Below are 14,990 nucleotides of genomic sequence, written 5' to 3'. Positions count from 1 at the left end.
GGGCATAAACTTCTATCTCATTTTTATTGAGTCTTATTTTTATCTGATTCTGTTATCATTATACTTGTTTAATATTTCTACAATAATATACTAGCAGTACTATATATGTTATATACTATAGTGTTTCTACTATTTCAATTTAATACTAATGTCCCACTCTAAAATATGTGAGAAATACAAATTAGGCTTCTAGAAAATAGTCTTATAAATTTATGAGTATAATAAATGACTTCCCAAATCACCAGATCTTATTTCATATGCCAACAGAAGTTAAATGAATGGAAATAATCGTACTATATAATACAAAAATGATACATGTTTAGCAGTGTCACTCTCACAAAAGTTGGCAAATTTGAAAACCTCTAATGGACCTTAACTAGTCTTAAATTTAATCCTTGCTTTGGTGTTCAGTTATTATTTTTTTTCTTAATACAAGTGACAGATACTAATTTCTGTTTATTTTTTCCCTGTTAACTATACATTAACATGAGTTACTTTGTACATGATAGTCTTTACTGCTTCTAGTATCTCAAGCTCAGAAATTATTGGAAATGAGTTCTCTTTTAATAGTATTTCTTAAAAATCCGGTTGCAGTCATGCCCTCAGCTTGTCCTTCACCTGTGTTCATTTTCTTCACTTATTGCTACATGCTAAAGTAGTATATAATTTATAAGTCTGAAAATTTGTGGTTGAGAGTATATTCAAACTGAATATTAGAAAAAGTAGTGTGTCTACAGTATAAATTAAATACTAATATTCTTTGTATAAATAACCCACGTATTTTCTAAGTTATACTTCTTTCATGTTTGTTACAGAATAAGACTTTTGTTGTTCTTGGGTTTTTATTCTTTTCATTTTTTTTCTCTGTGTGTTAACAAAACAAGTGACAGGACTAAGAATTATCCAAAATAACCTAGAATTTTACACAAAACATGTATTTTTCACACAAAATAGTATATATTTCACACAAAATACACATGATTTCCTACAACTAGTTATTAGAAAATCCGTTATTTGGTATATCCTACAAGCATTTGAAAGCTAACTTTTCACTTTCCAGACTGGATCAGGATATCAATAAATGTATTTGTAGGTTTTCTAAGAACTGCAGCAGCCTTTACATTAGTATAGGAGAACACCAGAGTGTAGACCCTGGTCAGATGGTCTACACTGAATAGATGCTTGTTATTTATTTAGTTTCAATAAAATATTTTCTCTTTTTATTAAATAGAAACAAAGTTGATATCACTGTAAAATTCAACGGTCGCTTTCTCCACCCTGCTGAAGCTTTATTGCTATTAATTTCAAAAGCTGAAAATAAAATTGGAGGTATTACAATGGCTTTCGCTCTTAGAGGTGAAATTAACAATTTTAACAACTATGTAAGTAACTTTTACTTATTTTATATGTTTTTGCTTCTCTTCTGAGTTCATGGAGTGGCTCAAGCATGGTTGCTCTTCCACGTTTTATCACTCTGCAGCACTGTTTCTTTGAGATTACATGTGTGTACAGATACACAGATGTACACATATAACATTTGTACAACTTAGCTTCTGTATCTGTGATAGTCTTTCTATGATAGTTTTTCTGTATAAATAATGCTTCGGTTTTATAATAGAAGTTGAAAGACAAGTATTGAACGCTACATTATGGTTAGATTTTTAGGACTGCAATTGTTCTTTTGATCTAAGGAATCCTTCTTTATATACCTGAGAGTTTATTTGCCCTTCTGCCTCAGAGACTTGTGATTGAAGATAAAGTATACCTGAGCTTGTGTCTGTGTTCTTCTTTGAATTGAAAGTTGGTGGTTTACACAGGAAAGGAATAGTTTCTCTTCTTTGATAGAAACATTCATCAGTTTGTCCTGAGTGTCCTATGGATCAGATCCATTGTAAAGATAAAACTATGACTGACATTTCTTGTGAAGTGACAATGTTCCAGAGTTCTATTTATATCTTAGAGGAAGGAAAAGACTCAAGTCTCTATAAAATATTTGTGACATTGCTATGATTGATTTTTGTAGCTATTATTCTGTTAACTATTTATATTTTGGATGTATGATGACAGACACATTTGTTATGTTGGCAGTGTTCCATATTTTCTAGATGATATTAGACATTCAAAAGTAGGTGTGATAGAGTAACTCTTATGATGGTCAGTTGTATGAAGAGAGCATTAAGATGCTTACATCGGGGGCAAAGGGTAGATCGCATAATGGTTATGTAAAGAGACTCGACTCTCATGCCTGAGGTTCCAAAGTCCCAGGTTCAGTCCATCCCCCATCTCCACCCCCACCCCCAACACATACACCATCAACCAGAGCTGAGAAGTGCTCTGGTTAAAAAAAAAAAAAAAAAAAAAAAAAAGCTTATATAAGCAGACTTTCTATTTGATAATATGTTATGGAACAGGAACAAACATTAAATTGTTACAAAAATGTATGTTGTGATCAGTTGATTTCTTCCTCCTGGATAATGAACTCTTTACCCTTCCCAACCTTCTTATATAACTTTTGAAACAAGACACTGTTTTTCCACATGTGGCTAAGCAACATGGTTAATTTAGGCCTGATATTACTCTGACATCTAGAACTCATGTATTCCTATTTACTTCTTTTTTTAAAAGTATTTATTGGGTAGAGACAGAGAGAAATAGAGAGGGGGAAAGAGAGATAAAAGAGAGAGGCCGAGACCTGCAGCACTACTTCACCACTTGTGAAACTTCCTCCAAGAAGGTGGGAACTGGAACTTAAACCCGGGTCCTTGTGCATGGTAACTTGTGCTCTCAACAGTGTGCACCACAATCTGTCCCACAGTTTACTTTTCTACTTTCCCATACATGATCTTAAGTCACTAGAAAGTTAATTGGATAACAATAGGGAAATAAAACATGATTAGGAATATTTCTCAATGTTCTTACCCTTAATTCTTTTCTTTTCTTTTCTTTTTTCCCCTTAATTCTTTTCTTAATAAATTTTCTTAACACAAAAAAGGATTAGGAGCAGTCTAAAAATGTAGAATTTTTTTTCTTCAATGGAAGTCCTTTGGGTGGTGAATTTTAATTTTCTTGATGGCAAAGAGAGACTTGAGTTCGTGGTGGGAGTACTGGGAAGTAAGTCTGTAACCAGTGTGTCAACAAATGCCACATAAATCAGTATTTCTCCAATAAAATAATAAGAAAGCGTGGTCCAGGAGATGGTGCAGTAGATAAAGCATTGGACTCTCAAGCATGAGTTCCCGAGTTTGATACCCAGCAACACATGTACTGGAGTGATGTCTGATTCTTTTACTAGCTCTCCTCCTATCTTTCTCAATCACACATACATATATACATGCATATCACTGCCACTTCTTTGTATATACATATGATTGATTTATTTGTAAATATGAAATAGTACTCAGTCATTAACCATACCAATTTAAGGAAATCACTTTGGGAGACACCATTGTAACAAACAGTTCAGTTAAAAGCACAGTGCTATGTACCAGTTGCAGTGGAAAGCCAATTGTATCCTTTCCCTTCCAAGTTTCAACAGTATGATGTGTGTAGGAAAAGGAGAATTCAAGAAATTAATATCATTCTGATATTTAAGTGGAAAGTTTTCTATATGAAATTTATATTTTATAATTTAAGATATTATTTTTGTTACTACCATATAATATGTTTAATTTTTTCTTTTTGCTTTAGGAGATTATAAACTGCAAAAGTCCATGTTATAGATGGAAGGAAATCTCTTTGAAGGTTACAAATCCTTTTAATGTTGCTGGTCACTTCAAGTAAGTTATTGTTTTGCTGTGAATTCATTGCAGTTAACCATCTACAGTTTTAAGGGAAAGAAATGTGTTACTTTTTCCAATATGAATCACTTTGAGGAGAAATTTTATCTACTTATGTTGCTATAAGTTTGAAAACATCATATGACAGAAATGAAAAAATAATGAAGGTGACTCAATTCTCCTTGAAATGCTTTTTGAGCTATACAAATATAAGGCTGAAACTACCACATTTATAATAGTTGTGTCTATAAACTTTCTGCTTGTTGAGATTCACTACTTCAATTTTTGAAAATTTATAATCTACATACTTTTTTAACTTCTAGCTTTATCCTCTGGTAGAGTACACATGATCACACATACAGGGACCTGGCTTTGTGTTCTGGGCCGCCATGTGGCCTGCAAGGGTGAATTTTCATGAGTGCAGAGCAGTGCTATGGCATCTCTTCTGTGTCTCTGTCTCTTACCCTCTATCTAGAAAAAATGAAAATGATGACCATTGGGACTGGTGGAGCTGTATAGGCGTCAAACCCCAATGATAACCCTTGGTGGCAAAAAAAAAAAAAAGAAAGAAATATTGAAACTGATTCAGGCAAAAAAAAATTAAGGCATCATGATCTATTATTACTGCACATTGAGCATGTCTTTGTAAATTTTAAATGTAACAGCAAAATAGATTTAAAATGAAAAGGTGATTAAAATATTGAAGTATTATTTAAGGCTACAGTAGAAAAATATCTTCAAAAGACCTATACTGAGGAAGATGGACAGCAGTACTTTAGTACTGCTTAAATGATGAGTTTGGCTTCACCAGACTTACCCATCAGATCCTCATAGAAATATTTGTGTTGAGATTGGAAGTTGTGCATGCTTATAACTTCAGTATTTGTTAATCATAATTTTAACTACTTCTAGGATTTGGTTAGTTTCTTCTTTATAATTTTTAATTTTTTTTTTAACAAAGAGTCAGAAAGAGTGAAAGAGAACACAGTACCAAAGCTTCCTCCAGTGTGGTAGGGGCCAGGCAAGAACCCGGGTTGCCTACATGCCAAAGCTGCACACCATCCAAGTGAACTTTTCACCAGCCTTACATCACCTCTTATTAACATCACTTATTGTTGACAAAAAAAAAACACATTTGCTTAGTTCATAGTTTCCATTTCACTACAGTTCACCCTCTGCTTAAATTTGTTAGTATTTAGTGGTGATATTATGCCTTGTAAACATCAGAGATATCCAGTTAAGACAAAGAGACTGAAACATTAAGATAAATGAATATATTATATTTTAGTTTGTATATATATATATACAAACTAAAATATTTGAAGAATTTTTATCACTCCATTGCTTTTCATTGTAAAGCAAGTATTGTGAAAACTTAATAATTGTTGCATAATGAGAGATTTCTTTTAACAAATGTAGAGTTTGGGTAAATCTACTTAAAAATATTATATAGATTCTGTTCAATTCTCCAGATAAAACTAGGCATTCCTGACATGACTCTTCATGAAATTTTTTACCTGCTACTAGAAAATCATTTCCACACTATCCTCCTATTATAATGTAGGAAACCTAAAGCAGATGATAACATATTCATGTTTGTAATTTCCAGCATCTAGTCTCACATTGAATACATTGTAGAGTTTATAATTGCTTCTTGAATGAGTTTCATATTCATTTTATACTGAATATCAGCATGATTCCAGAACATGGTCTAATTATTTTAATGTTCTTATTAACTTTATACCAGCATCTGAGTCTACCCCTAAATGAAACATTTATTTTGTATAGTCCTGAATGAAACATTTCTTTCTTTCTTGGGAGTGGGAGAAATGAGTCAAATATTGATTTTTTTTATTGTCACCAAGGCTATCATTGGGGCTCAGTACCAGCACTGCAGATTGTTCCCATGGGCATTTTTTCCTTCGTTCCTTCTTTCCTTCCCTTCCTTCCCTTGCTTCCCTTCCTTCCCTTGCTTCCCTTGCTTCCCTTGCTTCCCTTGCTTCCCTTCCTTCCCTTGCTTCCCTTGCTTCCCTTCCTTCCCTTCCTTCCCTTGCTTCCCTTGCTTCCCTTCCTTCCCTTGCTTCCCTTCCTTCCCTTCCTTCCCTTGCTTCCATTGCTTCCCTTCCTTCCCTTGCTTCCCTTCCTTCCCTTGCTTCCCTTCCTTCCCTTGCTTCCCTTCCTTCCCTTGCTTCCCTTCCTTCCCTTGCTTCCCTTCCTTCCCTTGCTTCCCTTCCTTCCCTTGCTTCCCTTCCTTCCCTTCCTTCCCTTGCTTCCCTTCCTTCCCTTGCTTCCCTTCCTTCCCTTCCTTCCCTTGCTTCCCTTCCTTCCCTTCCTTCCCTTGCTTCCCTTCCTTCCCTTCCTTCCCTTGCTTCCCTTGCTTCCCTTGCTTCCCTTCCTTCCCTTGCTTCCCTTCCTTCCCTTCCTTCCCTTGCTTCCCTTCCTTCCCTTCCTTCCCTTGCTTCCCTTGCTTCCCTTCCTTCCCTTGCTTCCCTTGCTTCCCTTCCTTCCCTTGCTTCCCTTCCTTCCCTTCCTCTCTTTCCTCTCTTTCTTTCCTTTCTGTTTTATTGGATAGGACAGAAAGAAATTGAGGGGGTGGGGGGAGAAATGGAGAGGAAGAGGGAGAGAGAAAGATACCTACAGACCGCCTGTGAAGAGACTCCCCTTGCAGGTGGGGAGCTGGACTTGAACACAGGTCCTTGCACATGATAATAGATGTTCTTAACTGAGTGTAACACTGCCCAGATCCAAATATTACAATTTTTATAGTTTTAAAGTATAATTCAGACAATTTAGAAAATACTCTAAAATTCTTTGCTATGATAATTCAAGTAATCTTTCCTTTTAAATAATTATATATATATATATATATATATATATATATATATATATATATATATATTCCCACTCCTGATATTTGTCTGCCTGCCTGTTTACCTGCTTCCTTCCTGCCTGCCTGCCTTCCTGCCTTCCTGCCTTCCTGCCTTCCTCCCTTCCTCCCTTTCTTTCTTCCTTTTCTTAGCACTATATAGCTCTGGTTTATGATGTCATCAGGAGTTGAACCTGAGACTTCATAGCCTCACTCATGAAAGTTTTGCCTAACCATTATGCTATCTTCCCTGTCCTGCCTTTTAAAAAAATGTGTGTGTATTTGAGTTACAAAATAAGAATGTATTATTTTCACTTATAATTTACTATGATTCAAAATATATTTTACGTATGATGAAAAACAGTAAAGGAAGAATGTTTTATGATAATCAGGATTTTGTTGTGTTGGAAATCAAGCTAATTTTTTCCTTATTTTAGTGTCATTTTGGTGGAATCCTCAACATTCATTTCTTCGCCCTCTCAAATAATTGAATCAGAACAATACCTGAGCCAGGTGTATCAAGGGTAAATGTCTCTTTATTTTATGCCATTAAGTACCTCCCCCCATATCTAGATAAATTAGCATTCAAATAAATGTGTTATATAATATGTAATCTTCATGTATTTGAAAATTGTAAGAGAGCTATAATCTAGTTTGGGAGCTAAAATTCTTTAGTGTTCCATCATTGTAGATATTGCTCATTATTTATACAGTGTTCTTTTATTTGTTTGTGTGCATGTGTTCATGGTCTTTCTTCCTACTGATCAAATTATAATTTTTTTTGTAAAGTAGGGGCCTCACACCTAAGTGATTTCATGCTCCTGGGCTGTCTTAGCATTCAGAGAGAGGAAATGTACATCTTGATGCTACCTCTTAGTATCAGCGTTTTAATCATGTTTCCTCTTCAGTAGTTTCAACAATAATCATGTACATCTAGGAAAATGATAGCATGAACTAAGGTGCAGGAAGTTGCAAAAATATGATTGCTTTTTTGCTCTGTTGCTGGGTTATGCAAGGGACTGATTTTGTAAACAAGTAGGATTTATTGCTGAATTTCTAGACTTAAGAATATTAATCAGGTAAAATGGAATTTTCCTGAGAAATTATTTTATTGCTTTCTGATGTCTCTGAATTAATCATGATTGTCATTAGATTTATGTACAATTTGATATAATTTCCTAGGTCTCCTCTTATTTTTTTCTATTATTACTAGAAACATAAACTCAATTATTCTATATTTGAGAATATCCTTTGAGGATGAACAAAGTATTTGATTCATTCAAAAGGCACTTTCACTATCTGTTCTCCAATAAAATAGAGGATAAAAAAGAGACAATGTGGGAGTCGGGCGGTAGCGCAGCGAGCTAAGCGCACGTGGCGCAAAGCACAAGGACCTGCGTAAGGAGCCCGGTTCAAGCCCCTGGCTCCCCACCTGCAGGGGAGTCTCTTCACAGGCGGTGAAGCAGGTCTGCAGGTGTCTGTCTTTCTCTCCCCCTCTCTGTCTTCCCCTTCCTCTCTCCATTTCTCTCTGTCCTATCCAACAACAACAATGACATCAATAACAACAATAATAACTACAACAATAAAACAACAAGAGCAACAAAAGGAAATAAATAAAAAAATATTTTTTTAAAAAGAGACAATGTCTAAATTGGTCAGCTTTTTTATTCACAGAAAAAAAGAGAAAAAAAACCACGACTGAAGGGTTACTTGCAATACATTGCAAGTATTGAACAAATTGGGTTTGGGGAATATTAGAGAAGTTTAATCTGGTGTTCTTATTGTAGTTCCATTATCCATGAGACAGGGGTGAAATCATATGAATAGAAATAAACATTCTTTGTTTTCTTTCCTCTTTATGCATTATTTCCGTTATAAATGTCAAAAAAAGACATATTGTGCTTATAAAAGCCATAGATTAAGGTATCTATCAAATGCTTAAATTGCATAAAATTGAAAGTGTCTTTTTATTAGTTACTACAAAAAGTGCTAACCAGAATGCCTGAGTAAAGCACAGAGTAATTACAAGGTATAGCAAATAGTCTTTATTTTAAACTATGATGTAAAGAAAAGTGTGTTTGGAGAATAGAAATGAATATGGTTAGAACAACATTACATGAAAAATGGTCAACATTAATAGTATTAATTTCAATCAAAAGCAGGTGACAAAGTGAGAAAATAGGGGATTTTTGTACTCTTAGAAAAGTAAGACAAATGCTACCTGGCAGCCCAGACACTAATTGACAGCATGTTGAGTGAAATAATCATGAATACTAAGAAAAGAGCAATTTAGGTAAAATGCATGTTTGCTGGAAGATATGATATCTTCCAGTGGAGGCAGTCGCTTCAGGCTATGATCTGCTAATTAATTTTCAGAAATGCAGGCAGAGATTAAATAGCTGCCCAAGTCTTCTACTTGACTATAGAGAAGAAATATTTTCAAGACATAAAGTTCTAGAAACACTTTTGTAGAGAATACCTATGTAATTTTAGGCTAAGACCACTTACTTTTGAATATTAGGATTTGGATTATTTTTACCATCACATGTTTATTTTTTATCAATACTTACATGTAAAAAATAATCAATTTTACTGTTTCAAAAACTGGTGAAAAATATGGTGTTAACATCTGTTTTGTATTTTTTTTTACAAACTTCTAATGATATGATCTACATCAGTGATATTTGCATATTGTAATATATATGTTTATTTGTATACATACATACACATACACACATACACACACACACACACACACATATACCTTCGAGATTTAACTAAGGTAATGAATTGGCTTTTTCAAGTTTTATCTTTCTGTTATTGATGCAGTTTTCCCATTCTCTTATGACAGTGATAAGACCACGAGTACCAATGAAAACGATATTGCTGCAGACTGTTCTCCTTACCCAAGTCCCTTAAGAACTTGTGAGTACCTCACATAAGAGCTTTAATTTATTTTCTGACTGTATGTTTATTTACAAAGCATATTTTGAAGTGAAACATTCAATAAAATGTGGTAAAACTGGTTAGTGGAATGGCAGTTCCTGAACAGGATGTCAAAATGTTGGTCCTTAGCTTTTTTCTGATCTTGATCCTTTGGAGCATTCTACCCATATCTTCCCTTTCACCACCAAAGTTTATTTGTTTGTTTGTTTTTCAAGTGTATAATGAACTCATTTGGATAAATGACCTTTCTGTTGCTTTTGGTTTATTCTCAAGTATTTAAGTGACAGGTATCACCAAGGTTAAAGTTATAAGGAAAGCACCAATTTATTTTGTTTTATAAAATAACTATAGATTTAAAAGTATGGATGTAACTGATAGATAGGAAAATAGATCTAGGGAAGGTCTGTTATCTATATATCTACAGAAAAAACACTTATGTTACATTTTCTAACTTGTTAATTGTATATGTGTAAAACACCCCTTGACTGCTACTTCAAATTGTCCTTGTAATGTGAATTATTACATAGTCCTCTTTAAAACTCACTGAAGATTCTTGTTTGATCACTCTGATAGATATATATGTCCAGGATAATTTTAAACAGTAGCAAAGTTTGCTTTGTATTGAAATTATGCATTAAAAGTCACATTGCTTGACTTTGCTGTATTATAGCGGTTTCTATTAAGAGCATGTCTGTGAGACTGACTCATCACTATATTCAAGGCAAGAATTTGTAGTTTTCTTAAAACCGCCAAAAATGTGATATATGCAGCTGACCCTTGAACAACTTGGAACTTGGGGATGTTGATTGGTTATGCAGTTGAAAAATCTTATAATTATTTAATTCCCCCAAACATAATTGCTAATAGCCTGTCACTAGCCAAAAGCCTTACTAATTTCTCTTGACTGCAAATGATATTGTGTACAGTCTGTAGATAAAAATTAATCTTTTGTAATGATTTCCAAATATTTTATACACTTATGACAATCATTTTCTTAATACATCTTACTTCACTTTGTGGTTCACCTGTAGTTTTCTTCCAAAATGTTGCATATCTTAAAAAGTGTTCATTATGTTGAAAAACTCTGTTTATAAATGGACTTGTATAGTTCACACTTATGTTGTCCAAGGGTCAATAGTATATGTGTAAAACACCCCTTGGCTGCTAGTTCAAATTGGCCTTGTATTGTGAATCATTGCATAGTCCTCTTTAAAAATCACTAAAAATTCTTGTTTGATCACTCTGGTAGATATATATGTTGAGGATAATTTTAAACAGTAGCAAAGTTTGCTTTGTATTGAAATTATGCATTAAGAAATATTTGACAGAGGGTTATAATTGCATTTTATTATGTCAAGCTTGAGCTGGGGTTACCTGTACTTTTCTTAACAAATGCATCTCTCAATTTTTGTACTAGTGCTTTGACCACTTCTAAATTTAGTACTAAAACTTGAATCACTAATTGCAACAGCTCTCTTACTTGAATAGTACTTCTGAAATAATATGTAAACAAAATTTGCTTTATCTTTTGGCAGCAATTAATTCCAGTATCCTCAGAGAATTCTTTTGTTCTACACCTACTTTTAAACTGGGATTGAAAGGGGCAAGTCTAGATCTATTCTACCTTCCCTTTGGCACCCATGTTCGTTTTTGTGTCGTCATTCTCAGCAACAAAGAGGTGAGAATAGGATTGTGATTTCCTCAATGGCTGTCACTTTAGTGTAATAACCCATATAGATCTTGAAACTATACAAATATAGATAAAAATTTCAACCCTCTGGCTGCTAAACAAAGAGCTTATCTTTAAGAATAAGCAGAGTTGTACTTGTAGATAAATTTTATAATGGCTGAATAAGTCCCATGAAAGCAGAGTGGAGAAATACTTAACCTTACCATGGCATTAGATATCTGTGCTTGCATTGCAAATGGCCAAACACTGTGAAGCTTAAAACAACACTAACTTAAGGCCAGTCAGGGTGCATCTGGTTGAGCACAAACATTACAATGTCAAGGATCTGGGTTCAAGTCCCCATCCCCTGTCTACAGGGGTGAAGCTTCACAAGTGGCAGAAGAGTGCTACAGGTGTATCTCTTTCTCTGTTCCTCTCTATCCCTTCTTCCCTCTCAACTTTTGTCTCTATCCAAAATATATAAACACATAAATAATATATTTTTTTAAAAAACAGCACTATCTCACTTATTGCCTTATATTTTCATGCATTAGAGACTCTCACATGACATAGATGCATCCTTTGTTTAAGATCTATCAATCTTTCAATCAAGAGATTGGCTACAGTGCTGGGTTCTCCCCAGAACTCGATAGAGGGAAGAGCTGCTTCTCAGCTTTCTCAAGTTTTACCAGAATTGATTTTCTAGTTGTTCTGGGATCTGTATCACGTGCCTCTTTAAATCCAATAGAGAAGAGGTAGAGTGTGAAAAAGAGAGAGGGCAAGAGGGAGACAGTGACAGTTAATAGAGAAAAAGAGTGAGGCTTTAGAGGAAGAGTTAAGGGCATTACTTATCCACTTTTAAGAAAAGAAATTATTAAATTGTTGAGAGCAAATAATAAGATTATGTCTTAGCACCTTTGAAGTTCCTTTTTATCATTTTACTGGGGGAGATTAAAGGCTTATAGTGTGGTTGTTGACATATGGATACAACTTCTCATCTCTCCATGATAAGTGGGACGTTTGAAATTTCTTTCTTTTTTACATTTTGTTTATTCATATATATATATATAGTGTAGTGTATATGTATTCAGCATATATATATAGACTCTTGGAGACCCAGACATCCCACATATGTGTGTCAGTTCCCTTCAATAATAAAATTCAGAATGAAGGAAAACATTGATTTTTTTTAATTGCCAATATACCAAAGTTATCTGTAGCTCTAAACATTAAGTGATAACTAATGTTACTGCATCCTAGGACTTTCTTAGTCCTTCATGTTCTGATTACCTACAAATTTTATCCCATACTATGGTAGAGCTGTTTTAACTTGTTTCTTTCTCCACCCATTTAGGGTTGATGTTACTTAGGAATGTGTAATTCAGGGCCTCCAAAATTGTTCATTTCCTTAGTGCCCTTCTTTGCCATGTGTGTGAACTAGATTTCACCTTGGTTTCCACCACATTGGAGGGAGCTTCAGTGCCTGTCTCTCTCTGCCTCTCTAACTCTTTGCCCACGGTGGTGAAGCTCCAGAGGAAACCAAATAAAAAGGGAAAAAATGTATAGTGCACAGATGTTTTTATGGTACCTAGTTTTTTCATAGAATAAAGATATATTTTTTCTGGTCTTTTAAAATGCAGTATTGTTGTGTGACTGTGTTTTAGATTGGCGAATTAATATACGTTTTGGAAGGAGAAGGGACCCTTCCTTTACCCACCAGCTTCCTCCCAGTGGATTATTCGGGTGATCGTTACTATAGTGGATGTCCAGAGAAAGGTAAAGAACATTTACTTCAATTATGATGTTGAAAGCATGGAACTATTTCTCATGTAGTCGCCTATATATCCTGACAATAACTATTTCTAATGTATAACTGTTTGCTTTTTTAAAAATTCATTTTTTATTTTCTTATGTTAGCCTCCATGGAGTAGAGCACCACTTTACAATTTAAGAAAATATTAGTGATGATTATTTTTATGATTTATTTATTTATGGGGTAGAACCAGAATATGACTCTGGAATATGTGCTGCCAAGAATCACAATTGGGATTTTTTTGCCTACATGTTCTGTGTCACTGAGTCACCTCCCTAGTCCTGATTTTTTTTTCAGTCTTCAGATCAATATTGAATTTTATTATTCAGAATATTTACTTGGTAAAATTTTTCATTTCCTTTACAATCTGGAAATCACTATACTCCCAAGTTCTAGGTATTATAATTGACTACTACTCTGCACTCTGGTTCAAAGTCTAATATTGTTGGTGAAAGATAACTGAAATTCTAGGGGCCAAGTGATGGCTCACCAAGTAGAGCACACATATTACTATGAAGGAGGACCTGGGTTCAGACCTCTAGTCCCCACCTGCAGAAGGGTGTTTCACAAGCTGTAAAGCTGCTAATATCTTTCTTTCTTTACTTCTCTCCATTGCTCCTTCCCTTTCTATCTCTTTCTGTCTCATATTCCCTATAAAAGAAAATAAAAGGGGAAAAAAACATATCACTGCTGGGAACCATGGAGTCTTTAATCATTGAATTAGTGCTACTAGAAATGTGTTACCTATTTAATTTTTTAGAAATTGTATAGTGATTTAACATTGTTTTATGAAATTGTCAGATTTCAGGAATATTTTCATACTTACACTTTGTGCATGCAGGTCACCACCCCCCACCTAAAGGTCTGTTCCTAATTTTATTATGGTTAAAGGAAGACTATAACTACAGTTTTAGATTTTGTATCTGTCATGTCCATCCTGAATAACAATATCAACAACAGAATTGCTGATTACACCTATGAGTGGTCTTTTGTTTTCTCTAGAAGTAAATAAGGATGATCCAGTTCTATATTTGAGCTGTGGTAACCACCAAGTCCTGGAAGTGGACCTTAAATTCCCACTGACAAATGAAGCCAAGGAAAAGGCTTTGGCCTTTGCAGCACAGAAACTAATGTCAGAAACAGAATATGAACGAAGAGCTATCATCGGCACTTTAGAGAGTAGTAGTGTCCGAGTGGCTGTTGCCCTCCTGGGACTAACTGAAATCCAGGTAAGAATGAAGAGCAGGTCATGAACTTAGATTATCCTTTCTTTAGAAATACACAAAGGCATCACTGCTTAATGAGAATAGTGTTTCTATGTTTTAAAAAATGATAAAAGCCCAGGAGTCGGGCAGTAGTGCAGCGAGTTATGCACATGTGGTGGCAAAGCGCAAGGACCAGTGTTAAGGATCTTGGTTCAAGCCTCCGGCTCCCCACCTGCAGGAGGGTCACTTTACAAGCAGTGAAGCAGGTCTGCGGGTGTCTATCTTTCAGTCCTCTCTGTATTCCTCTCCTCTCTCCATTTCTCTCTGTCCTATCCAACAATGATGACAACGATAGTAACTACAACAATAAAACAACAAGGGTAACAAAAGGGAATAAATAAAATGATAAAAAGCTCGTTTATCACAGAAAAAAAAACAGTTTTTTCCTTCTATCATTTATCCCATTGAAATCTGAAGCAGGGAGTTGGGTGGTAGCGCAGCGGGTTAAGCACACGTGGCGCAAAGCCCAAGGACCGGTATTAGGATCCGGGTTCGAATCCCTGGCTCCCCACCTGCAGGGGAGTCGCTTCACAGGCGGTGAAACAGGTCAGCAGGTGTCTTTCTCTCCCCCTCTCTGTCTTCCCCTCCTCTCTCCATTTCTCTCTGTCCTATCTAACAATGATGACATCAATAACAACAATAATAACTACAACAA

At 34.9% G+C, this 14,990-nt stretch overlaps 1 protein-coding gene across 1 annotated transcript in view; it reads left to right on the top strand.

The window, feature by feature from the left end:
• Positions 1-14,990, top strand: part of CFAP47 (cilia and flagella associated protein 47) — a 194,664-nt gene that overhangs the window by 107,492 nt on the left and 72,182 nt on the right. The window contains exons 38-44 of the mRNA XM_060182678.1: positions 1,232-1,382; positions 3,688-3,776; positions 7,080-7,166; positions 9,494-9,567; positions 11,124-11,266; positions 12,922-13,033; positions 14,073-14,299. Coding sequence (XP_060038661.1) covers positions 1,232-1,382; positions 3,688-3,776; positions 7,080-7,166; positions 9,494-9,567; positions 11,124-11,266; positions 12,922-13,033; positions 14,073-14,299 — 883 coding nt within the window. The remainder of the gene's footprint in view (positions 1-1,231; positions 1,383-3,687; positions 3,777-7,079; positions 7,167-9,493; positions 9,568-11,123; positions 11,267-12,921; positions 13,034-14,072; positions 14,300-14,990) is intronic.

This window comes from Erinaceus europaeus, chromosome X (genome assembly GCF_950295315.1).
Source record: "Erinaceus europaeus chromosome X, mEriEur2.1, whole genome shotgun sequence".
Taxonomy (NCBI): Eukaryota; Metazoa; Chordata; class Mammalia; order Eulipotyphla; family Erinaceidae; genus Erinaceus; species Erinaceus europaeus.
This window is presented reverse-complemented; position numbering and strand designations above follow the sequence as displayed.